Here is a 26,390-nt window from a genome sequence, read left to right on the forward strand (position 1 = left end):
AAGGATATCACCTTGAGAATCCTCTGGTCTTTCAGCAGTACCTCTCATTTTTCTTTGTCTACTGCATCAGGTCTAGGCTGTCTTCACAAGTCTGGCACAGTAGTGTCTCTACATCAAATTATTCCTTGATTTGAAAACTCTGGCTTAATGAAGAATCTTTTGTCTGCCTTATGCTGTCTGCCCTCCTATGCAAGTATACAAGAACAGCCGGTAAAACTACCCTGTTTTAAAGAAAGAAGGCTTGCTTTCCCCTCTCATGACATCTGGAACATGCTTGGCACCCCCTTCACTATGGGGATGTGGACAGTTGGGCCCACTTTTGGGCTAATGGAGATGGTAGTGAAGGATTTCTGTTCGGTCATTCAGGAGTAACACCACTCATACAAATTTAAAAAAGAAAAAAAAAAAGCCACCTTAACCTCCTGAGGTCCCTTCCAACCCCAATTATCCTGTAATCTGACAGCCCAATATTGAGGGTCATATACAGATTGGGGAAGGGTCACCAAATCTACCCCAGAGTAATTTATCTGCATCTTAAAAGTACACAGCTTGAATCTGGAAGAATTACAGCATCTTTCTGGTTTTGTGAAATTGAAAAATGCTCATAGCATCCCTGCATCCACAGCATAGGAATCCACAGGCTTAAACGCAATTATATTTGCATTGGTAAAGCTCTTTGCTTTCATTAGCTATAGTCGTTAGCACTGGAACAATCCTTACTCTGGCTTCTCTTTGCAATCCCCAAACTGGTCCGCTTCCTGGCCCAAGACAAGTTCCTGTGCAGCCCAACCCCAAACTCTTGCGTATGGCTTGGTTTCCCCACCGAAGCCCCTAGACAGGCACAGGGGCTGGTGTCAGAGCAGGGATCTCTCAAACCCTACCCTGTACCTTTCCACACATCAAACCACGTGTCGGGCAAGGAGGCCGAGGGTTTGCCTGCTCTGGGAGGTGGTTACACAAAAAGGATGGATGAAGCAGGGAACGAGAGCCCAGGTGCGCCCCGAGGCGGGAGTTCACAGCTTCTCCCCTGAAGACAGCACCCGCTGACACCAGAGGAGCCAGAAATGCTGCGGGCCTTGCAGACGCCTGCTGCAGCCAGCTTTGTCCCGCCGCAACCCCGTTACCAGCGGCACCTCCCGCCCGGACAGGGCCAGAGCTGCGCCCTCCGTGCCACGAGATGGCGGCCGCCAGCGGGGGCGCGGCGGGGCGAGCGGAAGCTGCTTGGGGCGGCCGGGAGCGGCGGGCGGCGGCCATGGCTGACGAGGAGGAGGACGCGCCGGTGAGCGGGGCCGGGCGGGGGGCGGCGGGCGGCCGGGGCCGGGGCCGGGGCCGGGGCCGGGTGCGGGTTCCCCCGCGCTGACGGCGCCTCTCCCCCGCTGTGTGCGCCCAGTTCGAGGAGGACGCGGAGGAAGGCGGCGGAGGCCTGGACGGCGGGCAGGGCCGGAGGAAGCGGCTCTTCTCCAAAGAGCGTGAGTCGGGGCGGGGGGCGCCGCCTGCCCGCGGCCGGGGGCTCCTGCCGCCCTCCGGCAGCCCCTGCGCTGGTCGGGGAGCGTGAACCGGCGAGGCAGGCTCACGCCTCGCGTCTCCCCGCAGTAAGGTGCATGATGTACGGGTTCGGGGACGACCAGAATCCCTACACGGAGTCTGTGGACATCCTCGAGGACCTGGTCATTGAGTTCATCACGGAGATGGTAAGTCGGCTGCGGGCAGCGCGGGCAGCACGGTCAGGGCGTCCTCGCTAAGGCCTCAGCCTTCTGAAGGGTAGCGCCTCTGACCCGATCGTTGCGCTGCCCCAGGCAAAAAGCTCAGGTGCTACCAGGAAAAACCTCAGCTCAGACTTTGCTCTTCCAAGGCAGAGACAAAATTCATGCATTTTGCTCCGTGGGGGCTTAGAACAGTGCTGAAACCTTTAAGTAGCAGTTAGTGTTGTAGGGGGAAAAAATCCACAGCTGACTTTGCAGTTGACTGTGGCATCACTACACACACAGCCGACAAAAGACAAAGCACAACCTCAGAAGCTTATCTACTTAGGTTTTCTCAATGTTTTTACATAGGTGGAAAAGCAATTCCATGCAACAAAATAAATGCAGGTTTCTGGGGCCTGAAGCCATTGCTGCTGTAAATGTTTGGATACTGTCTGAAAGCTTGTGGCTTAAAAAAAAATATATTAATGTTTGTAGACCCCCTTTCTCTTGAAAGGTTAGTCTTGCCTGCCCTGCTCAGAATGCCTTAAACTGCATTTTGGTACAGGTACTGCACACTGCATGCCAATTCTGCTTGATTATATTGTTCCTCAACCACTCTGCAGACCAGGCGTCCCCTCCTGTGTGTGATCTGGGTTTAGCTTGATGTCATTACTATTATGTATAGAGCAGTTTGTGCAGCGGGAGTGACGGCACTTAGCAGTTCTGTGACTAGGACACTGGTGCCCAGATCCTGAAATTGCCAGCTTCTTGATTATGAAAATGCCAGGGAATAAAGTGGTATTAAGAGCTGAAAAAAGAGCTGAAAAAAACCTCAGCGGCCAGAGGAATGCTGTTTTTCTTCCTCTTACAGACACACAAGGCCATGTCAATTGGACGGCAGGGGCGTGTACAAGTTGAAGACATCGTCTTTCTAATCCGCAAGGATCCCCGCAAGTTTGCCAGGGTTAAAGACCTCCTGACCATGAACGAAGAACTGAAACGAGCCAGAAAGGCCTTTGATGAAGCAAACTACGGATCCTGATTCTGTGCGCAGCCTGCTCTGGGGCATGTCTCGGGCACCTGCTGCCTAGCGGGAAGGAATGTCACGTGTTGTTTGGAGGGGTCACTCGGGATGGAGCCCATCCCTGAGGGATATTGGCCCTGCCCCTTCTGACAGGTGTTCAGGCAGCTGAATGTTACCCGACTGGATGTGGCATGCTTTTTGTACTATTCTGTCACTTCAAGAAATGAGCTGTAAAGATTCTTTGAAGGGGAAAATTCTGTTTGAAATAGGACTGTGATGAATCAGACACCTAGAGGGCTAATGACTTTTTTTTTTTCTCTATTTTGGTTATCACTAGGTATTCTGTTTACAGGAAACGTCAAAAATGGATTTTGGTTAAATGGACATACCAAGTTTTCTAGCCCAAACTCTTAGAAGTTCTGCTGGCTGTTCTGTATATACTCCTTGAATAAAAGAGTTTATGTGTGCTCCTTCTTCATAAAAACTTACACTGATCACTTCACACAAGGGTGCATGATGTTGGTTTGTTTTTTTTTTAAAGTACGTAAGTGCCCGTTGGGGTTCTGTCCATGTAGACACAGCCCTATTGTCTTTTACCGTAAGTAAAACTAGGAAGCTGAAGTTAACCTGCTCTAGATTTACTTGCACTTAGACGTTTTCCTTGCCCCTGCTGAGCAGGTACTCTACAATGAAGCTGCTTCGTCTTTGTTCTGATAATTTTTTCTATGTAGTTTCCTGGCGATGCTGATCTTGGGACTTAGGCTTTGGCTTGTAACTGACAGAAAGCACTGACCTCACTGCTTGTTCTAACCTTATTTCGTAAGTATGTGGTGGAATAGCTCAACCTTACCTTGCCAAGCCAGCAGAAATTGCACATTGAAAAGACTTCAGGACAGTGGGAGACAAGTTCACGGGTAAGTTTACTTTTATAGGCCCTGTCTGTGTTTTGCCCCGTTTCTGGAGCAGCAGGATTCAGGTAACTCCCCATTTCAGGACAAGGACAACAAATGCTGGACAACAAACACTGAAAACTGGTAATACTGTAAGTGAAGACTGTCGCCTGTATGAGGCGGCAAAGAAGGAAAAGTATAATGACACTTACTTGGAAAAGTGACAAATCTTTGGTCCTAGGCAGCAGCAAATGATCAGCTGCAGCCTTCTGCCTTGGTTGCTAGTTATTTGCACTGGGGATGATGGTCCAGCAACAGAGAAAGGACTTTAAATAAAAGTTAATTTAAAGCTGCTGTTCCTGAAAAGTCTAGGTGAAAGGATAAAGATTGCTCATCTGTTTTGAACACTGCTTCATTAAAAAAAATGCTATTTTATAAAAATATACTAAAATAGTTATTTTCTTAGCAGAATTTAGGGTATGAGTTACCAAAACACTGTAAGTATTCTGAGAGTTTAACATAGAAAAAAGGCAACCCCTCGTCCTCCCAGTCCAGGATCAGACACCCATTGCAGCAAAAATAGAATCGATATCAGTGTTGTCAGAGACTTCTTCCTGCACGGAGCCAGGGCTTCCTCTCAACAGCAGCTGCTTCGGGGTCCCTGGTGTGCTCAGTTTGTCAGCGGCTGTACAAGCAATGGAAGGTCCAGCCTGTCCTGAAGGCCCCCCAGTGAGTAAAGCACCGTTCTCACAGACTCCAAAAAGCTCAGGCTGGTTTTGCTGTGCAGTCTGAGTTCTCTTCAAGCGCTTGGATAATTTCATCTTCCTCTGCCAGAGCCGTGCCCCCAGGTACTGCCTCGGCCAGCAGCGCGTGCTCTGGGAGCCGTACAGGAGGTATTTGCAGAGAGAGGTTTTAACACAGCACAGCTTCTTCCGCAGGCTTAAGGGAAGGAATGTGCACAAAACAGAACTTTTAGCAGCTGTTAACAGCTACTTCTGGTGTTTTCAGAGATTTGGTTATTGGCGTTCTCTACCATTTTACTTGTCACACCCATGAGATACAACAGCATCTTGTACAATAGTAGCCAGGGCTTTTTCAAAAAGCCTGGCACCCTTTACATCATCTAGCCGTTACCATTTACACGCATGCAGTTTAAGCTGCATTTTCATTCTCCCTCTATTCTGTATTTGTGCATCTGCTAACCTTTCAAATCCTCTCACAAATGAAACCAAACAGAATATTCATATCAGAGGGTGTAGTGACCTGAAGTAGTGATCCTGTTTAAGCTCAAGAAAACAGCTTAGATCACTGCATTTCTCTGCACTGCAGCAAAACACAACATTAAAATGCAGTGCCAGATCCAGAACCCCCCTGCATGTGCAACATACCTGCATCCTTGCGCCTCCACATGGTGTAGCCGGTTGCTTTTCAACAATTTGTTACGCAGAAAATAAGCTGCTGGTTTGAGTTTGTTGCCTTTGCACCACAGAATAGCTTTTCTGAGTGCCTCTGACAGCTCCCCAAAAGATGCAGCTGTTTGAAACATCTGTACGAGAGACCCAGTGTGCTGCAATTTTGCCATATAATGGGAAAGCGATTCTGGCATTTCTTTAAAAGGTGTTGATGTAATGTATCTATCCTGAAACAAAGAATAACAGGAACCTTTTATAAGTTACACCAGAGCGTTAGGATCTTTAAAGTTAAAATAAAGAATGTGTAAAATGGTGGCACACAAACCTCTTGTGTTTGAGGTCTGGATGGTCTAAGTAAGCTCTTCACGTCAAACCCCAGGTGCTTTCCTAGAGAGAGAGAGGGGAGAGTTCCTGTTATGAGGTTACAAGTTTTAAGTCTTTGCACACAGACACTAACGCTTTGCCCTGCTGAGCTCTCAGCTCTTCTGCCGTCTCAGCAGGCTCACGCCTGCGCTCAACACTCTTCTCCTCTTCCAAGGTCAGGAGAGGGGAGTTTGTACTCGAAACGCCCCCCTCTGTGTAGTAAAGTGCTTGGCTGTGTTGGGCAGAGGTTGCAGTCAGTCTCAGCTGTCAGAAAGCAGCGGCACCGTGGCACAAGACCTTACCTCTGTTCTCTCTGGTCACCAGAACTGGCTCTCCAACATCTGTAGGGACGCTCGAGTTTTTCACGGCACTTGCACAGGTCACAAAACCCCTCTTTTTCCCAGCCTCTGACGCTGCCTTTGGCACGGCTGGGAAAAGCTTCTTCATCCAGCTGGTGGGTCGTTTTGCTGTTAGCATTTTAGCCTTTTGCTTCTTCACCTCAGAAGAAAGGTCAACTCCAAGAAAGTTTCTGATATCAGACGGGAAGGCAAACCCCTTAATATAAGGCATCTGCTGTGTCTCAGACACCAGACGCAGTGATGTTGACAGCACACCATACAAGGAGACGAGGCTCTGCAATATGCATCTGTACTGAATCCTGAAGAGAGAAGATAGATGTGAGCGTCCTCTAGCAAGACCTTGTGCTTACACTCACTGAACAAGTCCTTCAACTCAAGAGGAAGAGCTCACAGAAAAGATCCCAAGCTGCCCTTTATCTCTACTCCCCCTCACTACACTTTTTCTTTTTACACTCCACCACCATGTTTCCCTTTAATATTAGTCGGAGCTCCCCCTGCCGACACACGTTCCACCTTTCAGGCACGTTCACAATCAGAGTGTAGGACTAGCAAAGAGGATTTCCCTGAAAAATTCAGCAGTGATGTAGAACAACTTTATCACAGCCCTTCTGTTTCAGCATGAGGCAGACTTACTGCTTGCTGCAAAAAGTATCAGATGCCAGTGTCTGCGGCAGGCTGGCGTTATGCGGTGTTAGTAAAACCACAGCATTAAAGGCTGCTATGAACTAAGAACAAAGCCTTCCGAAACGGCATGCAAGAAGTCTCTCTCCACTTACACAACTCTTCAGGTGCTAGAATCAAGTCCAAAAGGATGGAGGGATCTCTGATTCATAAGATTTTTTTCCCCTCTCCTCCCAGCTGAATAAAGCTCGCTCAGCAGCAAGACTTTAATTACAAGCCCTTCTCCCTGACAGGCATGTCAAACAGACAACAAACAAGACTCTTGACTACACAAACCATAGCCGGCTCAACAACCCCGAAGCCACGGTGTTCAAAAGTATGTATTCTTGTGAACAGAGGTGTTTAACGGACAAGCTGAAGATTACACCAGTTAAGGTTAAAAAATAAACAGCCTATAATGAAACTTGCTGAGCACACCAACTAGAGGTAGCTCGCAAGGCAATATCCTAGATAATTTGGGGAGATGAGTATCAAAACATTGGGTTGCTCAAGGAGAGAAGAGCAGCCAGCCAACAGCCTGAGGTTCCCACTTAATAACATGAAAATGAGATGTTTGGCTATCAAAGAAACTTCAAGTTGCATACATGAATTGCACTGCTGAGCCCATCAGCAATACAGGTACTACAGCAGACCTTATTTTGGTCTCATGAACTGCTGCTGGTGACCTGTAGGAATGTTTACATACTGAGAAAAGGATACAGAAATGCTTTACAGCAACAGTCCAGTAGACGCAGAATGAGCTTGCAGCCTCCCAGTACCTTCACAGCCACCGTTTCCAGCATAGGCTGGCTGGGAACTAAGTACTCTGCATGGGCCTGGGATTTATTTTTCCTGTGGCAACACAAAGACAAGCAGATGGTTATGATCTAGCATCTTCTCGTTTAGCTCTGAAGACTCAGCCAATGGGCAGTATAACATACAGCATCATGATGCTTACTTGGGAATCAGTTCTGCCAGGGTTTCAATGCTGCCCACCAAGTTCATCTTCCACAGGCGCTTCAAGCATTGTTCCACCTGGAGAAAAGAAAATTCCTTCAACTGGTGTTATGAGATGTGAGTGCCTTGGTCTAAGAACTGTCACTATAATCACTACTGTGAATAAGGAATTAAGTCAAGAGCCAGAGCAGGCCACTGTTAATAGGTGCTGCATGGTTTTTCCTGCAGTACACAATGGCTTTTGGGATTTAACTAGTTTTTCAAAAATGAAAAAGCATAATGAACGAAGAAGGTAAGAACGATTGCTGCTTCATTTCAATGTAGTTATTTGAAGATAGTGACATTCCCTTTACTGGAAAGCTGGAAAATTGGTAAGGAGTTCAGTTTTTGTCTTAAAAGAGGAAGTACCTGATAGAGTGGCCTGTGGTTGTTCCCCCACCCCGCCCCCCCAATTATAATTAATTGAAATACAAATCCCTGTATGAATCTTATACTCATAGGTACACAGTTGCACATACTTCAGGTCTTGGTACAAGCAAAAGAGGGTTGACTACTAGTTATAAAAGGCTGGAAAAGTGCAAATTCATAGGATCCTAGAACCATTAAGGTTGGAAAAGACCTCCAAGATCATCTGGTCCAACCATCAACCTACTACCAACGTCACCCACTAAACCGTGTCCTTAAGCACCAGGTCCAGCCTTTCCTAGAACACCCCCAGGGACGGTGACTCCACCACCTCCCTGGGCAATCCGTCCCAGTGCCTGACTGCTCTTTCTGAGAAGAAATGTCTCATTTCCAACCTAAAAATGGCACAGCGGAGATCCTGGAAACCCACACTGAACTGAACTGAGGAGACTCAAAGATGGGCAAAATGCACCTGACGAAGAAATCTGTGGGTTTTTTTTGCGTGTGTATGGCTTTTGTTTTGTTTTGTTTATCCCCACGATGTGACCGGCGCCCAGCTCTGCTCCCAGAGCCTTCCCGGGACTGACAACCGGGCCCCGGGCCGCAGAAAGCCGCCGACCCCCCGCGCCCCCACCTCACCTGCTGCAGGGCCAGGTACGGCCGGTGCCGGAGCAGCCTGCGGCGGTACACGTACAGCAGGCCCCGCAGGACGCGTCCCTCGACGGCCGGGCCTCTCCCGCACAGCCCCTGCACGGCCGCCCCGCAGCGGCGCCGCAGCGCCGGCAGGCCCCTCACTGCGGGCGGGAGGCACTCAGCAACCGCAACAACCGCCGCAACCCGACCGCCCCCCCCCCGCGCCCCAAGCCGCCCGCCCGTCCCCGGGGACCTGCGGGGTGCCGGGCCGCCAGGGGCACCGTGTGGCTGCCGGCCGGCCACGGCACGTCCAGCCGGTTCCACGCCGCCTCGGCCGCCGCCATCTTCTCGCCGTCAGGGCGGAGCGGGGCGGGACCCGCTGAGGGGAGCCGGGCACCCTCCAGCGGCTGCTGCAGCACGTTGGAGGAATAAAGTTAAATTGAACACGAATCTCGCTAGTTTGTCTCTTTTTGGAGTCCCCTTTGCTATGTGCTTCCCGTTGTTCCCATCAAAGTGGCGTCCCTTTAAAAAAAAAAAAGGTGGAGCAAAATTGGCGTTAACGATGGCACCTGTGGGGGAGAGAACGTGTTGGAGAGCAAAGCTGGGGGCAGAGCTGATAAAAGGCTGCTGCCCCAGCATCTGCTGTCCTGGGGGATGGGGTGTTGAGTTCCTAGGCTGGAAGCACAGCCTGGGATATGAGGTGTGAAGGTGCAAATGGAGTCCCTGTGCTGTGAGCAGAAGGCTGCGAAGGTCTCTCTAGCTGAGGTTCTGAGGTGCTTCGAGCACCCCATAAGCGAGGAGCAAGCCTGGGCTATTTGCTTTCAGTGCTGCTGCAAAATGAAGCAATTGGCGCAGGGGCTGTACCCATCGCTCCATTCTGTGTTCATAAAAGGCCCTGGGAGCATCTTTATCCATGCTGATGGCACTGCTTCCTTCAGGGTGTACCATAAATCTGGTAAGAGCACAAGCGGCTGAGGATGCTAGGGGTTGTTATTATAACTGGCTGAGCTTAGGGACAAAGTGGGAGAAAAGATTTTTTTTTTTGTTCCTCCTCTGTATGTTTTTCAGGGTGTTCTGACTATATAGGCTATTCTGCTGCCTATGTTTTATTTTAAAGGACCATAGATGAGTGGTAATGCAGATGTATAGTTGTTGTTTTTTTTTAATAATGCTTTAGTGAGTTACTTATTTCAAGGGAATAGCTGGAATGAAGTTTATTACAACTTATGTTGAAGGAAATTATTATTTAAAATAAAGCCTCAGGTTGTTTCATGTCCTGCTCTGTTCATCTTCTGAGCTATGGCTCCCTTGTATTAACTCTCACAGCAAATCTAAAACTGACTTTTTTATCACTATGTGCAGCTAGCAAACAGCAACAAGCTTTGTATGCAGTTGCACTACTGCAGAGTTCATTGCTCTGAGGGGGCAAGAGTGTGTAGTAAAGAAAGAAGATCAATATCCATGGCCTTCCATGTGATTAGATACCTACCAGCAAATAAAAGGAAGTAACCAGCAGCAGTTAGTTTGGGGCTAATGCTCACAGTAAGTAAAAAGAGTATCTTGTGTTGCTCTGCAGCAGTCTCAAATGCAGGCCTGGTTTCCCCGGGTGGGACTGATCTTACCGAGAAGGATTTGTTTCCTTACTACCAAGAACTCTTCTAATTTCTTTCTCTTAACAGAGCTATTAAAAGCTGTTTATCAAGGCCTATGCAGTTATCTTCCCCTTACCTTCTCTCGTTTCCATTTCAGATGTTGGCAACATTCAGCAGTCAGAGGACAAGGTAAGCCTGTCTCTTTGCCTTCCTATGTGTGCAGATACAATCCTGCTGTGGTAAAAGGCCAGCCTGGAAGATGCCGGTGTCTAAAATTGTCATTGTGTTTATACTTGCTAAGCGTTGCGGGAGTCACTGTCCCCTGCAATCTGGAAAATGAAACAAAATGTTAGGAGTGAACTCAAGTAAAACAGTCTGTGAAACAATGTGCACAGATGCTGCCTACTGTGGGATAGCCTACAGACTTTTTGTCTTGGTAACAGAGCATTTAGAGGTGCTAGATAAATTATTTAAAAGCTTAAAATAGCTTATCTGGGGAGTGTTTCAGGTTACTTGATAAGCACCTAGTTGCTTTGGGCCCTTCTCATCCTGAGTGGTGTGCTCAGCTGTGAGGGGCAGCAGAGCCTCCCCCCCATGGCTGGGAAGTGAGGCCTGTGAAGATCATTCACAACACTTGGTGCTGTACTGCTTCCTTGGCCTCTGTCTGCAGCTGCTGGAGTACTTGGGAGTGGTGATCTATGAAGCCCTGGACTGGGGAATCGACAGCCAAGTGGAGCGAGAACTGAGTGATCCCCTGGAGAAGCTGCTCTGCCTCATGTTGAAACTGGATGACGAGGCAATGAAGCCAGTGGTCACCCTGCAGGATGTTATCAAGGTTTCCTTTTTCCTGCAGCAATATAAATAAAATAAATATGCATAATACAGCAGCTTTGGAGGAGCTGAAGGTTAACAGTGCTGTTAAGCAAGATGACAGACCATTTGGGGGGAAAGTAGCTTGTGGGAGGACATAGAGGGAACACGTGGCTTTCCCATCAGAAAGGGAAGGCAAAAACATTTTAGGTATGCTCAAGTGCCTATAGAAAAGAATTAAGAATGAAGACTGAGCATGGCTCTTGCAGCTCTGTCTACGAAGTCCTTCTGTACGTAGTCTCCAAAGGCTGCATTCAATACCTAGAAGACTGTGGACAAGTGACTTGTTTCAATATCCATAATATTTGGTCTCTGCAAGAGGACTTGGATGTCACAACTCAAACTAACAGCTTCCTCTCAACCATAATTTAAGGGTACAAGAAACTTTCCATGCCCCAGTCCCATTAGCATAGGGGAGCAAGGGGGAAAAAGAACATAAGTGACTGCACCTGCTGTGTTTTGTTGTGGTGTGTATGTGTTGGAAGCTTTCCCTTCCAGGCACTTATTTCAAAGCACGCATTATGGAGAACAAGATAGATAAATTACACACAGCTACTTAGATTATTGTTCGTAGAAGATTAGGCATCTTGCTTCTTTGCTCCTCTGTATCTGCAATAGAACAAACAAAAAAGATACAAAGGAATTGAGGAAGATGATTTTTAACCATACATCAAGAAAACTGAATTTTGCTTTCTTCCAGCCTTCCATGTTTTTTCATTTCAAGATCTATTTTAAATAGTTCCATTTCTTTCAGGCCTGTGAAGAGCGCTTGTCCATGCCTTCTGAGGCTAAGAGCCATTATGAAATGACCTGTAGGAGTCTTTTTACTGAATTTATGGAACTTCAGAAGCTTGTCTCCATCATCCATACCTCCAAAGAGGTATATTTGCGATCACCGCTTAGCTACTATCATTTCTACCTGCATAAATTCATCTAATTATAAAGTAATCTTCCCATTGCACTAGAAATGGAATACCTAGCTGAAGGTGTATGTTGATGACATGAATGGCTTCTGTCTCTGCATTGCAGTAGTAATTTATTGTAGTTTTTGAATGTCTGGGTGTTTGGGGCTTCTAAGTTTTTCAATGTTAATAATTTATACTGGATAGATGGGAAAGCACTGGACAGCGCAATGTAATGACCTCGTGTGCTTGCTTCTCAGAGTCTGAGAAAAATGGATGTTGAAGATTTGCTGGAAACCCCCCTGCAGAAGAAGGAAAAACAGTGGGTAAGGGATTTAATTCCTTCATTATGGTAGGTTGGGCTTTTTTGCCTACCCATGCTTCTGTGAGGTTTTTCCAATGACTCTTTAAAAAACAAAGAAGAGAGCTTGAACACCAACAAAACTTCTTAGGTTGTTCAAGAGCCTAAGTAGTTAAAGACTTGTCTGCAAAACAAGCTGGGAGTGAACTTGAAGTTAAATTATTTCATGTGTTTACCTCATGTGGACACTTATTCTGCACAAAGAGCCTCTTTGTGGTTCAGCTTAAACCACTTCTAAAAGTGAAATTGGAGGCACTCTTTGGAATAAGTGTCCACAAGTAGTTACTCATGCTGTTTCTTCCTGAAAATGAGCCCCAAACTCCATCTCTTGGCAGGAATTGATACCTGCCAAAAGCAGTCTGCTTGTTTCTGTACCTGGATTGACAACTCTCAGAAATCTGATCTGTTGGTGGTAGAAGTAAGGTGAACAAGATCACTTTTAGCATGTGGGGTCTGTGCTGGTTCAGGGCTGGAGAGACTGAAAGCAGTTGATAGCTCTGACCATCCTTTTGAGCTTCTGCAGCTCAAAAAAGGCAGAAAGGAGGGGGAGGCTGGAGATGTAGCTCCTACCTCCTGTCCATGTCCTTTCTCATCCTTCCATTCTGTCCTTCTGGGGATCTTGGACTGTGTGTTTGGGGCAGAGAAAGCAACTCACTCTGTTCTGTTCAAGGCCCTACATAGTTAGGGCTCAATCAGAAACAAATAGCTCTTCTGGCTGGAGCTCTGCCCGGCATAAACAAATGCACTGTAGTCTGGAGTCTGTGGAGACAAACGGCAAGCCCCGAGAGACTTGTGGACTCGCTCCCTTTGTCTAAATAGCACTTGCTTTGAAGCGTGCTCAAACTATTCGTATGAAAATGTTTGTGAAATGTGTGTTTGGGCATATTCTCAATTTTGTGATCTATTAAAATAAACTGGCAAGCTATCTCAAACCACAAACTCATCAACAGCAGTTGATGCTCTTTTCTGCAGGGAATACATGAATAAATACATGGGCTTTGCCGTGTGGCCTGAAGGCCAGCGTATTTGGCCTCTGCTACTTCAGGAGACATAAATTCCAAAAGCAGGATGTCTGTTGCAAATCCTCTGACTCTAGTTTCCAAGTCCCTATGCACCAGTTGATTGCATCGTTCTGACACACTCTTGAGTTTAAAATAACCAGGGTGCCAACTTTGTTGGGATCCCACAGATTGGAGCTGATGCCTTGAGCGGTGCCAAGCAGTTAACGCTGTCTGTGGACCAGCCTTTTCCTTCCTGACTGCTCTGAAACAGGCATTCTGAAACACAGGCCACAAGCTGATATGCAGGGCTGTGCCATCTCAGCAGAGCTTACCGTGTGTGTCAGAAGACACTCTTCACCTTGAAATCTAGGCAGTGAGACCTCTTAGGAACAGCTGTCTTCCCATGAATGAAAGGAATGAAATATGTTTAGTGTTGTACAGGAAGCAAACGCTGATCAGTTTGCCCAGCTCTTTTTTCAGCAGGACTTTGAGAGATTTTTTTGTGTTCTCCTAAACAATTATTTTAATCCGGGAGATATGGCTAGTGTGTGGCTACTGTCTGACAGTTCTGCTTGTCTGGAGTTGAGATACAACTGTTCCAAAGCCTGGCTAAAACAATCCAACGAAGCATCCTTCTCCTTGAAGGCAGCCCATCAGTCAGAGCTTGCATAGGACATTTCTGGTATTATACCAAGATATCTGAAGGGATAAGTTGAGAGAAGGTGCTTCATCCTGTAAGTGAAAGAGGGAGAGGAAATCAAGTCAGAAGTTTTGTTCTGAGGCAGTTTTCTAAAATGTTTTGCTTCCCTTTCAGTGTTTATAATACAATCACTCGTTCTTACTCGATTTGCCTTTGGGATCCAGATAAGCTGTTGACTTAGCACTTCCATTACAATGTTGTCTAAACAGGCTATTGAGTGGATTATGGGTTTTTTTCCTGTCTTAACTTTTGTTGGGTTATCCTGCATGCCTGAGCATCCTGTGGAAACAGGTCTTAATACAGGAAGAGGATGAGCAGATGTCAGTGTAATAAGATTGTGTCTCCAGGCTGAAAAAGTTAACATAAGCTGCTGCAAAGGTTGAAGTGTGAGATCTTTTTCCCTTTGTCTTCCTCTTTGGTCTGTGGGCCCTTCAGTCCTTGGCTTCTGAAAATTCAGAGGATTTTAATGGTAAGGTTTGGGATTTCATTCTCAGTATTTCCTAGGAGGTAATAAAATGGAGAAGAAAAGGATGAAAAAACAGAAAACCCTCTGGCACCTGCAGTACTTCCAAGAAGTACTTATCCAACAAAATGGGTCTAACTATTTAGTAACAGAAACTGTTTTGCTGAAGTACGTTCATAAAGTGGATGACAAAATTCAGGAATGAGCTGGGGAGCCAGCTCACTTATTGTAAAGTGACTTCTGTAAAGAGAAGCAATTCTCCATCTTGGTACTGTGCCCTGCAAGTGGGTTGAAGGAGGTGTTAAGGGCACATTTCTATGTTTCTGCAAGACCTCAGCTGCTAAGTGTGCCCTGTTACAGGGAGGGTGAGAGTGCTGCTCCATGTGTTTCTGCCTGCTGTTGACTTGTCCCTCGCTGGGTTCTCCTAGGCACCCCTGTGGCCCAGTGTCATCTGTGAGCTGCAGGGTGGTGTGAGGCTGCACAAGGCCACTGAACGACCACAGCGCCCTGCCCCCCTCAAAGAGCGTGCCCTCTCCCCCTATGAATTACTTCTGGATGACATTCAGCACAAGAGGTACAACCTTCGGAAGGTGAGTGACTGACCGACTGCAGTCAGTGGAGAGTTTTGCAACCGCCTGCTCTAACCGCTTGGTTTCTAAACAATACTTGCTGAGACCTCTTCCCCAAATCTTGTTTTAAAGTCTTTCTCAAAGGTACTCCTAGTCCAGAACTGCTGGAGCTTCCTCTCAGCTCAATATTTGATCACCACGTTTATCCATCCAAACACTTTATTTCCAGTACCGTTTTATTTCAGGAGTAGCCAGACTTTTATGAAGCTGGATGGTAAACTTGTTCTCCCTTCAGGGCAGCAGCTCCATGAAACAGACCCTTGCCTGCTTATGCTTTCTTCCTCAGACACTTACGTCTTTACAGGCTCCTTGAGCTGTACTGTCTGGCATTTCTTACTAGTTTTTCTTGCCTTTTCAGCTGCTGTGGGATGCATGAAAGTATAAAATCACTTTTGAGTGAGTGCTCTGCTCAGCCTCAGGCAGAGGCCTGTAGGCAGCGTAAACAGGCTACTGCAGGAATTTAGGCAGGGTTTAAAAAAAAAAAAGAAATCCAAACTGCTTCCAGGGGCTGTGGTGCTGACTCAAGAGGTAGGGGCTTCCAGCAACGTTGATGGTGCTGAAGATGCCTGGATACAAAAACGACTGAGTGCCTCCGAAGGTTTGTGATGCTGTTCACTTGCTGCAGCTTGAGCTGGGAGTGATGAGCAGATCTAAAACATTGGCATAAGGCTTTGTGGCATTGGCGTGCTTTGCAAACAGACATCTTGGCAGAAGATGAGACAACTCTACTTGTAATAAAGAGCAATATTTTAAAAAGTGTAAAGTTTGCTTACCATGCTAGACATCAGCTTTTTTTCCTCCCCTTGATGGTGCTCCTTGAGTGCAGAGGGTTAACAGCTGCAGCTAAACCACGCGCCCTTAAAGAAGTTCTCACTTTTCTTGGCTGTGGCTCCAGCCTTCAGAAAAGGCTCTGGCATTTGTTTGGAGACTGATAATTTGTTCAATAAATAAATGGATAGTAACAGAAGGGAGAAAAAATACATCACAGCTACTTGTGTTTTATTGCAATGCACGACAGAATCATTGCACTGTGCAGTACAAAACTATAGCTCCAGGTGGCAGGATGAACTGGCTTTTGATTTCTTTTTTTCTTCCCGGGGTTGATGAGAAGCACAAGCTTCAATTTGAAGCCCCAAATGCTAGAAGAAAGCATGGAGTACTTACTACTTAGGCCTTTGTTTGTGAAAGCTCTTAAGCGAGGATTTCCCCCATCTGCAAAGCTACTTTAAACTTCTGTAGCAAACAGTGGTCTAATTTGCAAATGAATGAAAGCCCAGCTAGCGTGGGAAGCTGTTGTGTTGTTCTACCTGCACTCCCACGTGTTCTCCAGTTGTACACAGGGGGAGAGTAAATAGCACAGCCTTCAAGTAACAATAAGTGAATTAGGCAGCTAGAGGCGTGCATGTACAGCTTGACTTCTTTTCTGCGGTGCTCCCCTCTGCAGCAAGCACCGCATCATTCAGTATTTCCCTGTGCCATTTTTTATGCCTTCCCCACATTCCCCATTCCCAAATCCTGACTTGAGTTATTCACTGTGCCACTGACTAGAAAGATGTATGAGGAGTAGAGAAAACCTTACTGCTTGAGCATAATTTCTGTTCTTTCAGGTGACCATCGAGCAAAAACGCAGAACCCCCAGCGATGATGTAGCTGCTTCCAAGCCTCACCTAAAACCTGTAGGTGACCTGGTGCTGCATCTAAATCTAATGAGAGCAAAACAAGATGACTTTGGAGCTGACAGGATGTTTTCTAGGAATATGGAGTTAATGTCTTAGCTACTGGTTTGGGTTTGGGAGAGGCACGTATGAACCATGCTTAAATTTTCGGCAGACCCTCTGCCAACACACCATGTTAGGACTATGGTAGGTGACAAATCTTCAGAGGAGAAAGATGATCAGTCTCTCTGTTCGTGTTGCTGTTTCTTCCATCTGGAACATTTTGTGGTCCCGAAAATACTCCATGTTCCTTGATCAAGCCTTGTCGCTAATCTGAGAGTTGCTACAAGTATTCTACAGCAAACACATTATCTAAAGCTTCTCATGTGCTTCAAAAAACTACAAATGAGGTATGGAAAGCAGAAGCGTACAGGGCCTAGTGCCCTCTTTAGCGAGAGGCAGTTGTAAAACAGTGCCATTGCTGAAGATCTAGTTGTCACCACTGGTCTCAGTCTTTCTACTGTTTCTTCCTGGTGATATGCTCTACCTGCAGGTGCTGCAGAGGAAGCTGAAAGAGTGCGTGCCACAGGAGTCCAGGTGGCACGAACAGCTCCTGGCAGAAATAAAACGACCACAGACGCTTCAGCCATCCACAGCAAGGGAAAGCGGGGCCAGGCCCAAAGGTACCTGCTGCAAAGTGACCCATCAAGCATGCAAGTGAAGTCATGGTTGACTGAAAATAATGGATGGCCTTTGAAATGAAAGCCCGCTTTTTTTTTTCCCATAGCATATAATGCAAGGGAGGTGGGAATGCAAAATTTATGTTGATAAAGGTGATATGGCATAAGAATTTTCCAGAAAATCTGCTTGTGGCATATTAAGGCTTGAAAATGTTTCAACTTACCCTTTTTTAGGGGGTTCAAATTTGTCAGCTAAGTTAGAGAACAGGATTTCAACCATCACCTGAAACTAAAGACTATCTAACAGAACAAAGTCAAACCAAATACCAAATTCTGATATGTGGGTATAAGACTTGTTATTTTCTTGCCACAGCACAATATCTTGTGTGTATTTTTCTTCCCCTCTCCCAACCCTCAGAAATGCCTGTGATGCCCAAAATCACCTTGAGATCTCCAAGTGATCGTTTCTTAACGTTTCAAGATGCCAGTACAGAGTTTAAAACTGTCAATGCTATAGCACAGCAGCTGGAACCAGAAGTGGAACCAGAAGTTCAGGTAAGGGTTTAAATGAAGGGACTGGAGAGGTATAAATAATCTGGTCTAGGCTTTGGATTTGTACACACATCCTAGAACATGAGGTTTAAATCTTACTGTGAGTAATCTTGTCCATCTAAAGTGAATAAACATGACATTACTAGGTTCACTGAAGTCCTTGCCTCTACAGAAGCTCATGTGATATTTAAACACTTTATTGTGGCATGACTGCAGCCTATAAAAACGAACTTCTGATCTGGTCTCTAAAACTAGGGCTTGCAGAAGTCTTGACATGCATAGGAGTTTGGCCAATATGGGCCAAAACTACTCCCACTTTACCTCACAGTGAGGCGACTGATGCTAGAAATATTTGCACTTCATGTGATTTATTTTCAGGAAGCAACTTTACTGGTGAATTCCCACTCTTGGGCCTGTGGAGCAACTAAGGCAGTACCATTCTTCAGTAAACTGGGATATGTGGATATGTCCTTAACTCCACGGACTGCTCATGAAAAGCTTCACTGCTTGCTTCTGGAATTCAGTCTGAGCGTAGTCGGAAATTCTGTGGAACAGAACTTGAGCCCTAACACATCGTGTCTAGCACTGATGCTCTGGCAAACAAACAGCAATCTTTCTGTAAACATTAGCCTGGAATACAATCGCTTAACTGAGGAAAACGGATATGAATTAATAAAAGCAGAAAAATGTAGCTATATTTGCACAAGTCTGTGCTACTTGTAGGAATGTTCAGTGTTTGAGGAGCACGTGGTTGGTGTATTACTGTAAGCTGGAAGGACCTTCTTCATGGAGACTGCAATATGATCGAATTGTGTTCCTGCTTCTCTAGAGAAGCTAGAAACAATGCTGTCTAGATACACCATTGGGTTTGAACTCGGTTACTGGGGCGTAATTTCTTGAACTGTTCTCCAGCGTTCCTACATGTGAGCCGGAGCCAAGAAAATGGCAAGGTACTCTGAAAGCTGTAAAGGAAGAATCTAGTGAAGTTAGTTGGCTCCTGACTAGATGAAACTAAAATCTGCACTGAACTAAGTGAGGGAGATAACAGATGAATCTGAAATTTCACCAGCTTGACCAGAGCTTCCTTGCTGGGGAGAATTATCTTGTAATTGCCTCTTGGAACACAAAGTTCCTAAATGTACCACAGTTTTTTTTCTCCCCTCCACTTCTGACTAAGCCTTGGACTATTTCTAGTCAGTTCTGGGTCCTGGGTTCTGTTTAGCAGCAGTGCTTCTGAGCAAGTGGGCTCGGTCTCTGTTGTATACAGTTTAAGAATACCTTGTCCTCTGATTTACAGGAACCTACTCCCAAGCTGTCTTCCAGCACCCACCTTGCCTCAGCCAGGCCATCAGCAGTGTCCTGCAAGAGCACAGGTCAGTGTCCTTTTTGCTGCAAATCCAAACCGGGTGGTGATAAAGTACAGTCAGAGTCAGTGCCTGCTGGGCTGCCAAAGCCTTAGGTTGGGGCTCACTGTGCTACACATCTCTGCGCACCTAAAGACACTTGACAGGAGAAGCTCCAATGCCAAGTAATGAGTCTAGGGAGGTGCACTTAGAAAACCATTTCTCTACAGTTGACTGAAGCTTGCATGGCTCCTGCAGCTTCAAAACAACGATAGCGTGTCCCCGAAGGCGTGTAAGTAGAAATCACAGTAAAAGCTAAATGAACATTTTGAATGTTCAAGAAGAAAGTGCACCACGTGATTTTATTAAACTAAATGGTGCTAACTAATGAAGACTCGTCACTCCCTACTGACAACCGTAATTACTGTAACCTCTGCTTTTTGTTATCAGGGCTGATGGAGGTTGAGGGTGGGGGAAAGTAGGCCTTGCTGCTTTCGGAAAGGAGGGGTAGTGCTCTTGAGCAGTCACCTTTTGGGGAGAATATTTAGAAGTTGATATGTCTCTTTTTTTTTTTCCTGCAATCCAAAACTCTCTTCCTGCCCAGGTCTCACTGCAGATTGTACACGTCCTTCCGTGAGTGCACCCATGCTAGCAGGCATCAAATCTGACTGTTCCCTGAACATTGGCCAACAGCAGCTGCCTCCTTACAGAGCAAGATCCAAATCTTTAGAGAGTGGCCTTCAAAGCAAGGAACTTGTAAGTGGGGCATATCAGCTTGCAAGCTGTTCTGATACATCTGGTGATGACTCCAGGAGGCACCTTGAACCTTGTGCATGCAGTGATCACATTATATTGGTTTTATTTAAGCCATGTAGCATGCTAATCTGAAGTTGGGACATTTATTCTTTCCTTGGAGATGGTGTCAAAACAAGGATGTATGCTTTAGTGTCCTTGTGGGGATTTCTTATTGTTCAGTTTGAATGATATGAAAGAGTTCCTCGTGTAAGACAAAAATGCAACTTCATTACTTGGAAGTATCTGTGCAGGCTTCCTCAAGCAGCCTGTGGCTGGCAGTGGGACAGTCGTGCATTCTCCATCTCCCCTCTGTCTAGACTTTAATACACTCACGAGCATCCTCTCAGCTGCATTAAGAGGAACCAAGTGGCTGACAACATGTAGATAGCAAAGCATCAGTGACTTCTAAATGTATGTAGTAATGAAGTGACCAGGCTCTAAATGTGGGAGCAACGCTGGGTTTGCGCTCTTCTGTGCCACCTTCTGAATCGTGGCCTAGCCCTGTTCTGCACTGACAGATAAAAGCACTAGATTAAAAGCACTTTTCTTTCCTGGTTGACAACCAAATCATAGCCCTCATTTGTGTGGGCTGATGGCTGTCTTGGGAAAGATAAGGCAAGAGTGTCACACTGAGGAAAGGGACGCTGTGCCTAGGTGAGGAGGGCCCAGGGCGCCACCTCTGCTGTGCTCTGTATCACAGGTGAGAAGTCCCAAGAGACTGGCTCTGGAGATGGGATTAACTGTTATGGGGACTGAAGGACCTGCTTCAGGAAGCTGCTTGCATTCTTGTCTATAAGCTCAAAAACTACAGCAGGGCTCCCTGTAGTGTTCTTTACTAGTGTTGTCAGTCAACGCCTACTGCCTATCGCTAGCAGAACTGAGTTTTGGAGACAAATGCTGCTGAGCCTCCTGGGACCCAATTTTGAGGATGACTTCCCCAAATATGTGTGCCTTCAGCTTTCTCTGATGCTTGACCTCCTGTCTTTGGATAGGACTGTCACCTTCCTAGTACATGGCCGTCACCAACCATTGCTGAACTGATTGGAACCAGATATGCAACGAGAATGCTGGAAGGAGAAGGCCAAGGAGGCAGTGATGGTGCCTCTTCAAGAGGAAAGGTAAGTTTCTTCTCCTTGTTGTTGTGCTGTCTGTGCCTTTGCAAAAGCTGGTGGCTTCATGTCCCTCAGTGCTGAACTGCTGAGGTGCTTTTTGCCTCAATTTATCCTGTTCATGCAGCTGTTCTGAGTTTGGCCCATGGCTGCATGAAATCTTTTAATACTTGTGCTGTGATGACTTCTAATCAAACATATGCTGTGTAAGTTGCCTAGGAAGTAACCCAGCCGTTGCTAATACTTCTTGACTGTTATTTCCATGCTAGCAGAACTGTTCCTGTTGGCCAGCTCTAAAATCACAAAGATATTGACTGGGATTTGGTACACGGTGAAGCAAAGGCTGTTAACTCCCACAGCTGAGTTGTGCTGATGTGAACCACCTTGCTGAGCAGTGGATGCAAAGGCTGGGGAGATGAGGGGGCAGGGAACAACCTGCAGCACAGGACCGCTGGCTGGCCACTTGTTTATTCATCCCGTCTGCTCTAGAGGGCTTGTTCCATCAAGCCCCTCTAGAGCAAATGTCTTCAGTGCAAGCCCTTTGCAACGCAGATGTGAAGACGTTCATGCTGCTTGTTTTGGGGATCAGCTTCTTGCCCTCACTTTATTTAGCAGACAGTTCTGCTAGTACAGCTCTGATACTTCCCCACCCTCTTTATCTCGTGCTCCTGGATCCGTTTTCTTCTCACCTTACTCACCAACCCTGCTTTAACTTGCCTCTCTCTGCCTATGCTAAAATGGCTCTCTTACCCCCTTTGTGTTCTTGCTGCTGAAGTTTTTTTTAGCTTTCTCAAGCTCTGTTTCTCAAGATAATATCACTTCTGACTGCCAGCTGTGTATGGATGTTTTTCTTTATAAAGTTCAAGCGACTCATCAGCTTCCTTATGACTCATTTTTTTTTTGCTTCAGGATTGGATTCAAAGTTGCCCTGACTTAATCTCTTTGGGATTGCTGCAGTCTACCTCAAAGAATGTCTCTCTTCTTCCCTCTCTTAACTAGCTACTGTTACACTCTTGCACAATACAGCTATTGTTTGTTCAAGAGCCTTTTTTTAAACTCCTGTTGTCTGGCAGCTGCCCCAAACCTCTGCATCATAAAAACACAGGCTTACAAATAAGGCTTTTTTTGGCCTTTTTAGCCTTTAATTCCTGTCTTTCTGCTATCCTTCATTGGATCTCTTATTGTATGTGGATCTAAAGCCTTTAGGAGGTTGGTTTATATGCTTGCTCTTTGGCAGGCAGTGGATGCTGTTGGTAGGAAGATATTTCCAGTTGGCATTCACAAATAACTTTCCATTCCACAGATCTGTTTCAGCTGCCGTAAGCAGATGTTTCTTAAGTGGCCTTACAGCTGTTACCTCTGCAGCAGGTGAGCTGGTACAAAAGGACTGAATGAGGAGGGAGAAGAGTGAAAAAACAGTACTGAAATACTCAGTATTCAAACGGTTGTAGCACTTGGATGGGAATGGGTTCCCTAGCCTTTCAGTTTTGCCTTACTACACAAGCCCGGCTGAAGTGTCTACAGCTGCAGAGGAGATGGAAAAACTTGCCTCTGAAGTGGTATCAATACTAACTTGTAGAATTAAGCTAGCAATAACCGAATTTACTGTGCTATCAGTAGACTTGATTCTTCTCAGCAATTACTCCCTTCATTTTGCTCTGTAGGTTGCATTTTACTTCAGTCAAGGGCTTGAGAGGTTCTGGGAGAGGCTTTTCAGCAGAATCTTCTGTTTAGGACTGGAAAAGCAGACTCCAGACCTTATGACTGGGAAAGAAGTTGGACCCACTAGTAACTAGTATCCACTTATTTGTTAGTTTTTCTCATGGGAGAGGAGAAGAATTTCAGGCTCATTCAGGCTCACTTAAATCTATTTGAAGCAGCAGCAAAGCACTGAATTGGTTACAAGTAAACCACTGGGAGTTTAGTAACTGGTGTTGGTGCTTGGTGAAAAGCAGTGGGTACTTGCAGATAAAGCCTTCAAGCTATGGATGCTGATGTGCTTCAGCTGACTAAAACTGCCACAAATAGGAGGGCTGGAAAACTGAACAGGGAGTTCTAGACTTGTTCACTTTGCCATCAAGTGATTGTGCCACAACCACATGTTAAGGCTTCTTTGGGAAACTCACCCTTAGCTACAGCATTGGTATCTGCTGAGCTTTACTCAAATGATAACGCTGGGAATTTTTTTCTCTTAGTGTCGTCTGCTGTGACTGCTGCATCAAGGCAAGTCTAGTCTTTACAACAGCAAATCTTTTTTTTTTTTTTTTTCTGCACCTCACCTAGTCATAGGAAGCTTTCCTTCACCTCACTGATACCTCAAATCTACCCTCTAGCTTTTTTTCTACGAAAAGAAAAGAGGCCATAATACAAGGTACAAAAGCAGCCAGGAAAGACAGACTATTCAGCTGAAACAGCTCTGGCTCCTCTTTCTTTGATCCTGTGTAAAGTGGTTGGGATTACTCTGTGCTCTATTTATACAAGGGTCAGGGAGTTCACTGCATTAATGTTTATCTTGTAAGTGCAGTAATAAATCAACTACATGCCATGCAAATCTTCTTGCTAAGAAGGAGGATTTCCTTGAGAACTCGGGTGACTTGTGCTGTGATTGTAGATGTCCGTGCCCTTCAGAATGTGTGTTCATCTCCCACTCCACTTCTTAAAACTTGTGAGACTCTCCAGAGAGGAAGACCCAGCTACTCAAGAGTGGAAGAACTCAGAGCTGCTGCATGAAGTAGAGCACTGGGAGTGTTCTAGGTAAGCTGGAACAGATATGGTTTCACCTTGAAAGGTGGTACCTGTTACTTGTATATTCAAATCAACAAACATGATAGCAACTGCTTGATGTAGTCCTGTGCTGGTCAACTGAACGTTATGCTGGATGATTCATCTAGCTACTGGTCTAAACGGACCTACAGTTCTCTGAAAGCATTGTGGGTTTTAGATGACCAAAGGGGAGGATGTGTAGGTGCTGTGAAATCCATTTTACTTTTTAGCTGTCAGGTTGCCAACTGATTCAGGGGTGTCCATGTTAGCCAAGACATAAAGTTACTACTGATAGCTTCATTTGTATGAGAATTTCCAGACTCCATTACATTCTATATCAATAATAGCTGTGGGTGCATTACTACAACCCAGCAGTAGCCTCTATCCCTAGAACTACAAATATGCGAATGGTCTCAGGTATAACTGACTGAAGGGTAATGCAACAAATGGTTTCCTGAGTCCTCCCACACACATACAGATACCCTTTCCTTTTTGTCCCTGGGAAGGGAATTATTGCAAAATAAGCTTCTGACAGGTCTGAATGGAAAAGGCAGACCTTGTGAGTGTAAGTGTAATATCTAGGACTGGAAACATACCTTCTGTTCTCTTCTTTCCAAATATATGTTTGTATATATTCTACTGGGTGAACAGGTATCTTTTCGCTCTGAAACTGTTCTCTAATGTAACCAAAATAGCCACAGTGGTTTCTGGTTCAAATGCTTGCACCTCAGTGGCCAAAACTCGAGGCAGTATTCACTACTGACATTATCACTGGCAGTCCTTTGCAGATGCTGCAGAAGAGGTCTGAGTGATGGCATTACTGCCATCCTTCCAGATGCCAAAGAAACATCCTACAGCACATGCTGTAAGGATCCAGTCATAACCTTGGATCAACCACAGATATCCGTTAACCCTTTAGCTGAAATGCTGTGTTAGTCAACAGAGAGGTGTCAGTAAGTGAAGCTGCTCTGGTGCTTAGTAGCTTCCCCAGGTGGAGCTGACTGCCCCCATTGAACTCATGTATAATCACTTAATGTTGGATCAGGCCTGGGGGAATGGTAGAAAAGCTCTGTACCCTCTAACAGATACCCAGGTCAGTTTTCCTGTTGTTTTTTTCCCCTTTCCTGCTCCAGCGTGCCTGTTATTTTGGAGCCCCATTGCCTAGCACGGCCTCTGTGCTGTTACTCGAGGACCATGGCAGACTGGCTGACTGCAGACATCTGCACTCAGTGTGAGCATTATCTGCTGAACGTGGCTTCCAACCAACAGCAGAACATCCCACTCAGGAGAATTTCCCAGTCTTGGACTAAACTGGAATGACTCTGCCATACATTTCTCCTGTCACTTGTTCTGTACCTGAATAATTTAAACAGCTTTATGCACTTTCTGACATAAAGGCCTGAATAAAAGACTTCCCTGCTGTTTAGTCTAAGCAGGAAGCGCAGTTAGTATTTATGTATTGCGAAGTATTATAAAACATTGTGGTTTTTAGAACTGTTTTAATTCTTTTATGTGTCTTTGGGGAAAATAAATGTTGAAGCACTATCACGCCTCTAGCATTTCCTCCTTTGCACCTGCAGTTGTCATTTTGTGGTGCTGTTTGCATTCCTTGCTAAGCCGACTTTGCCCTATGCCATGAATATAGGGAAACTTTTAAGCTAAAACCTCTGTTTCATTTTGCAGACACTTATTCTTCCCCGATAACTCACTGAAAGCACCTGAACTCACTGCTGTGATGAATGTAACACTAGTGAAGGCTGTCAGGCAGCCTGCTCCATCTGTTTGCTCAGGAATTGCTCTTGATTTCTTTCTTGTGTGTGTGTGCTAGCTGTGCTTTGCCAGCAGAGCTCTTCATGGCACTAGTCTATCTCAGTGCCATCATAACCTGAGGGAGGGTGGCTGTTTTCTAGGGAATCTTGGTTTTTGTATTGGTCTACAGCTTTGCCCTAAGCTAAACTGGACTATTGCAACCTGTGTGACACTGGAACAATAAAGAACGTTTTGGTAAACTCTTTGTGTGGTTAAAACCAGAAATGAGATCCTTTGATAGTATGTCTGTTTCTCCCCAGGAATCCCCTATATGGAAGGGGTGTAGGTGCTCTGATTTGTTTTCCACAGGATTCTCTGTGGTGTGGTGTGCAGGGCCTGGATAGACAGTGCTGAAGGATACAATGGACTTGTAGTTGGAATGAGTCATACTGAAGAAAATAATGACTGCAAAGGGAAGTGAAGAGCCAGTTTCCCCAGAGAGTGGAGAAGGGAAGAAAGGCATGTTTAAGCTGAGCTCAAGGTGTGCCTCAAAACTGCCAGAAGGGTCAATATCTCCAACTGACTTGTGCTAGCCTAACTCTGCTTCCTCTAAATTGCCTGTCTGCAAGCTGATGCCTACATGCACGTTTGGGCAAGCCCTGCAAGTCAGTGAGTGCAGGGAGGCTGAAGCTTTTGCTTCCTTTTGGAGCAAGTTCAACTGTTCTTCCTTCAGTCAATTAGGAGGGGTGCAGCCTGCCTGCCTGCCTGGGTCCTCTACTGCATGTGCTAATTGCTGGTGGTGCTGGGAGGCACATCCATATCAGGCAGGTGGGCTCCT

General features: G+C 45.9%; 3 protein-coding genes across 4 annotated transcripts; 2 read left to right on the forward strand and 1 right to left on the reverse strand.

The window, feature by feature from the left end:
• The first annotated feature begins 1,114 nt into the window (after positions 1–1,114).
• TAF13 (TATA-box binding protein associated factor 13) lies at positions 1,115–3,193 on the forward strand. Its single transcript, XM_035540330.2, has 4 exons — positions 1,115–1,279; positions 1,391–1,469; positions 1,594–1,691; positions 2,557–3,193. The coding sequence occupies exons 1-4, from the start codon at positions 1,178–1,180 to the stop codon at positions 2,725–2,727; spliced, it is 450 nt and encodes a 149-aa protein (XP_035396223.2). The 5' UTR covers positions 1,115–1,177; the 3' UTR covers positions 2,728–3,193.
• Positions 3,194–3,610: 417 nt separating this feature from the next.
• Positions 3,611–8,761, reverse strand: NEPRO (nucleolus and neural progenitor protein). 2 transcript variants are annotated; one of them, XM_035540326.2, is made up of 9 exons: positions 8,642–8,761; positions 8,395–8,549; positions 7,352–7,428; positions 7,114–7,245; positions 6,691–6,768; positions 5,677–6,032; positions 5,337–5,398; positions 4,988–5,238; positions 3,611–4,538 (listed from the first exon to the last, which is right to left on the reverse strand). In XM_035540326.2, exons 1-9 carry the CDS (start codon positions 8,730–8,732, stop codon positions 4,157–4,159), a joined length of 1,584 nt encoding a protein of 527 aa, XP_035396219.1. In that variant the 5' UTR covers positions 8,733–8,761; the 3' UTR covers positions 3,611–4,156. The 2 variants fall into 2 exon arrangements, with proteins under 2 accessions (XP_035396219.1, XP_035396220.1); XM_035540327.2 differs by lacking the exon at positions 8,395–8,549.
• Positions 8,762–8,950: 189 nt separating this feature from the next.
• Positions 8,951–23,323, forward strand: LOC118245032 (protein spire homolog 1-like). The gene is made up of 15 exons (XM_035540582.2): positions 8,951–8,959; positions 9,097–9,343; positions 10,138–10,169; positions 10,651–10,815; positions 11,605–11,730; positions 12,013–12,078; positions 14,706–14,867; positions 16,514–16,582; positions 17,115–17,244; positions 17,660–17,765; positions 19,072–19,166; positions 19,741–19,892; positions 20,924–21,049; positions 22,344–22,408; positions 23,236–23,323. Exons 1-15 carry the CDS (start codon positions 8,951–8,953, stop codon positions 23,321–23,323), a joined length of 1,638 nt encoding a protein of 545 aa, XP_035396475.2.
• Positions 23,324–26,390: the final 3,067 nt, after the last annotated feature.

The sequence above is a fragment of the Cygnus atratus genome, chromosome 1 (genome assembly GCF_013377495.2).
Source record: "Cygnus atratus isolate AKBS03 ecotype Queensland, Australia chromosome 1, CAtr_DNAZoo_HiC_assembly, whole genome shotgun sequence".
NCBI lineage: Eukaryota > Metazoa > Chordata > Aves > Anseriformes > Anatidae > Cygnus > Cygnus atratus.

Coding starts and splice junctions, on each gene's coding strand:
- TAF13 (XM_035540330.2), top strand. CDS start 1,178: ATGGCGGCCGCCAGCGGGGGCGCGGCGGGGCGAGCGGAAGCTGCTTGG. Junction 1,470..1,593: donor GCGGCTCTTCTCCAAAGAGC/GTGAGTCGGGGC, acceptor GTCTCCCCGCAG/TAAGGTGCATGATGTACGGG. Junction 1,692..2,556: donor TTGAGTTCATCACGGAGATG/GTAAGTCGGCTG, acceptor TTCCTCTTACAG/ACACACAAGGCCATGTCAAT.
- NEPRO (XM_035540326.2), bottom strand. CDS start 8,732: ATGGCGGCGGCCGAGGCGGCGTGGAACCGGCTGGACGTGCCGTGGCCG. Junction 8,550..8,641: donor GGCGGCCCGGCACCCCGCAG/GTCCCCGGGGAC, acceptor TCCCGCCCGCAG/TGAGGGGCCTGCCGGCGCTG. Junction 4,539..4,987: donor GTGGAGGCGCAAGGATGCAG/GTATGTTGCACA, acceptor CCTTCCCTTAAG/CCTGCGGAAGAAGCTGTGCT.
- LOC118245032 (XM_035540582.2), top strand. Junction 10,170..10,650: donor TTCAGCAGTCAGAGGACAAG/GTAAGCCTGTCT, acceptor CTCTGTCTGCAG/CTGCTGGAGTACTTGGGAGT. Junction 12,079..14,705: donor AGAAGAAGGAAAAACAGTGG/GTAAGGGATTTA, acceptor GGGTTCTCCTAG/GCACCCCTGTGGCCCAGTGT.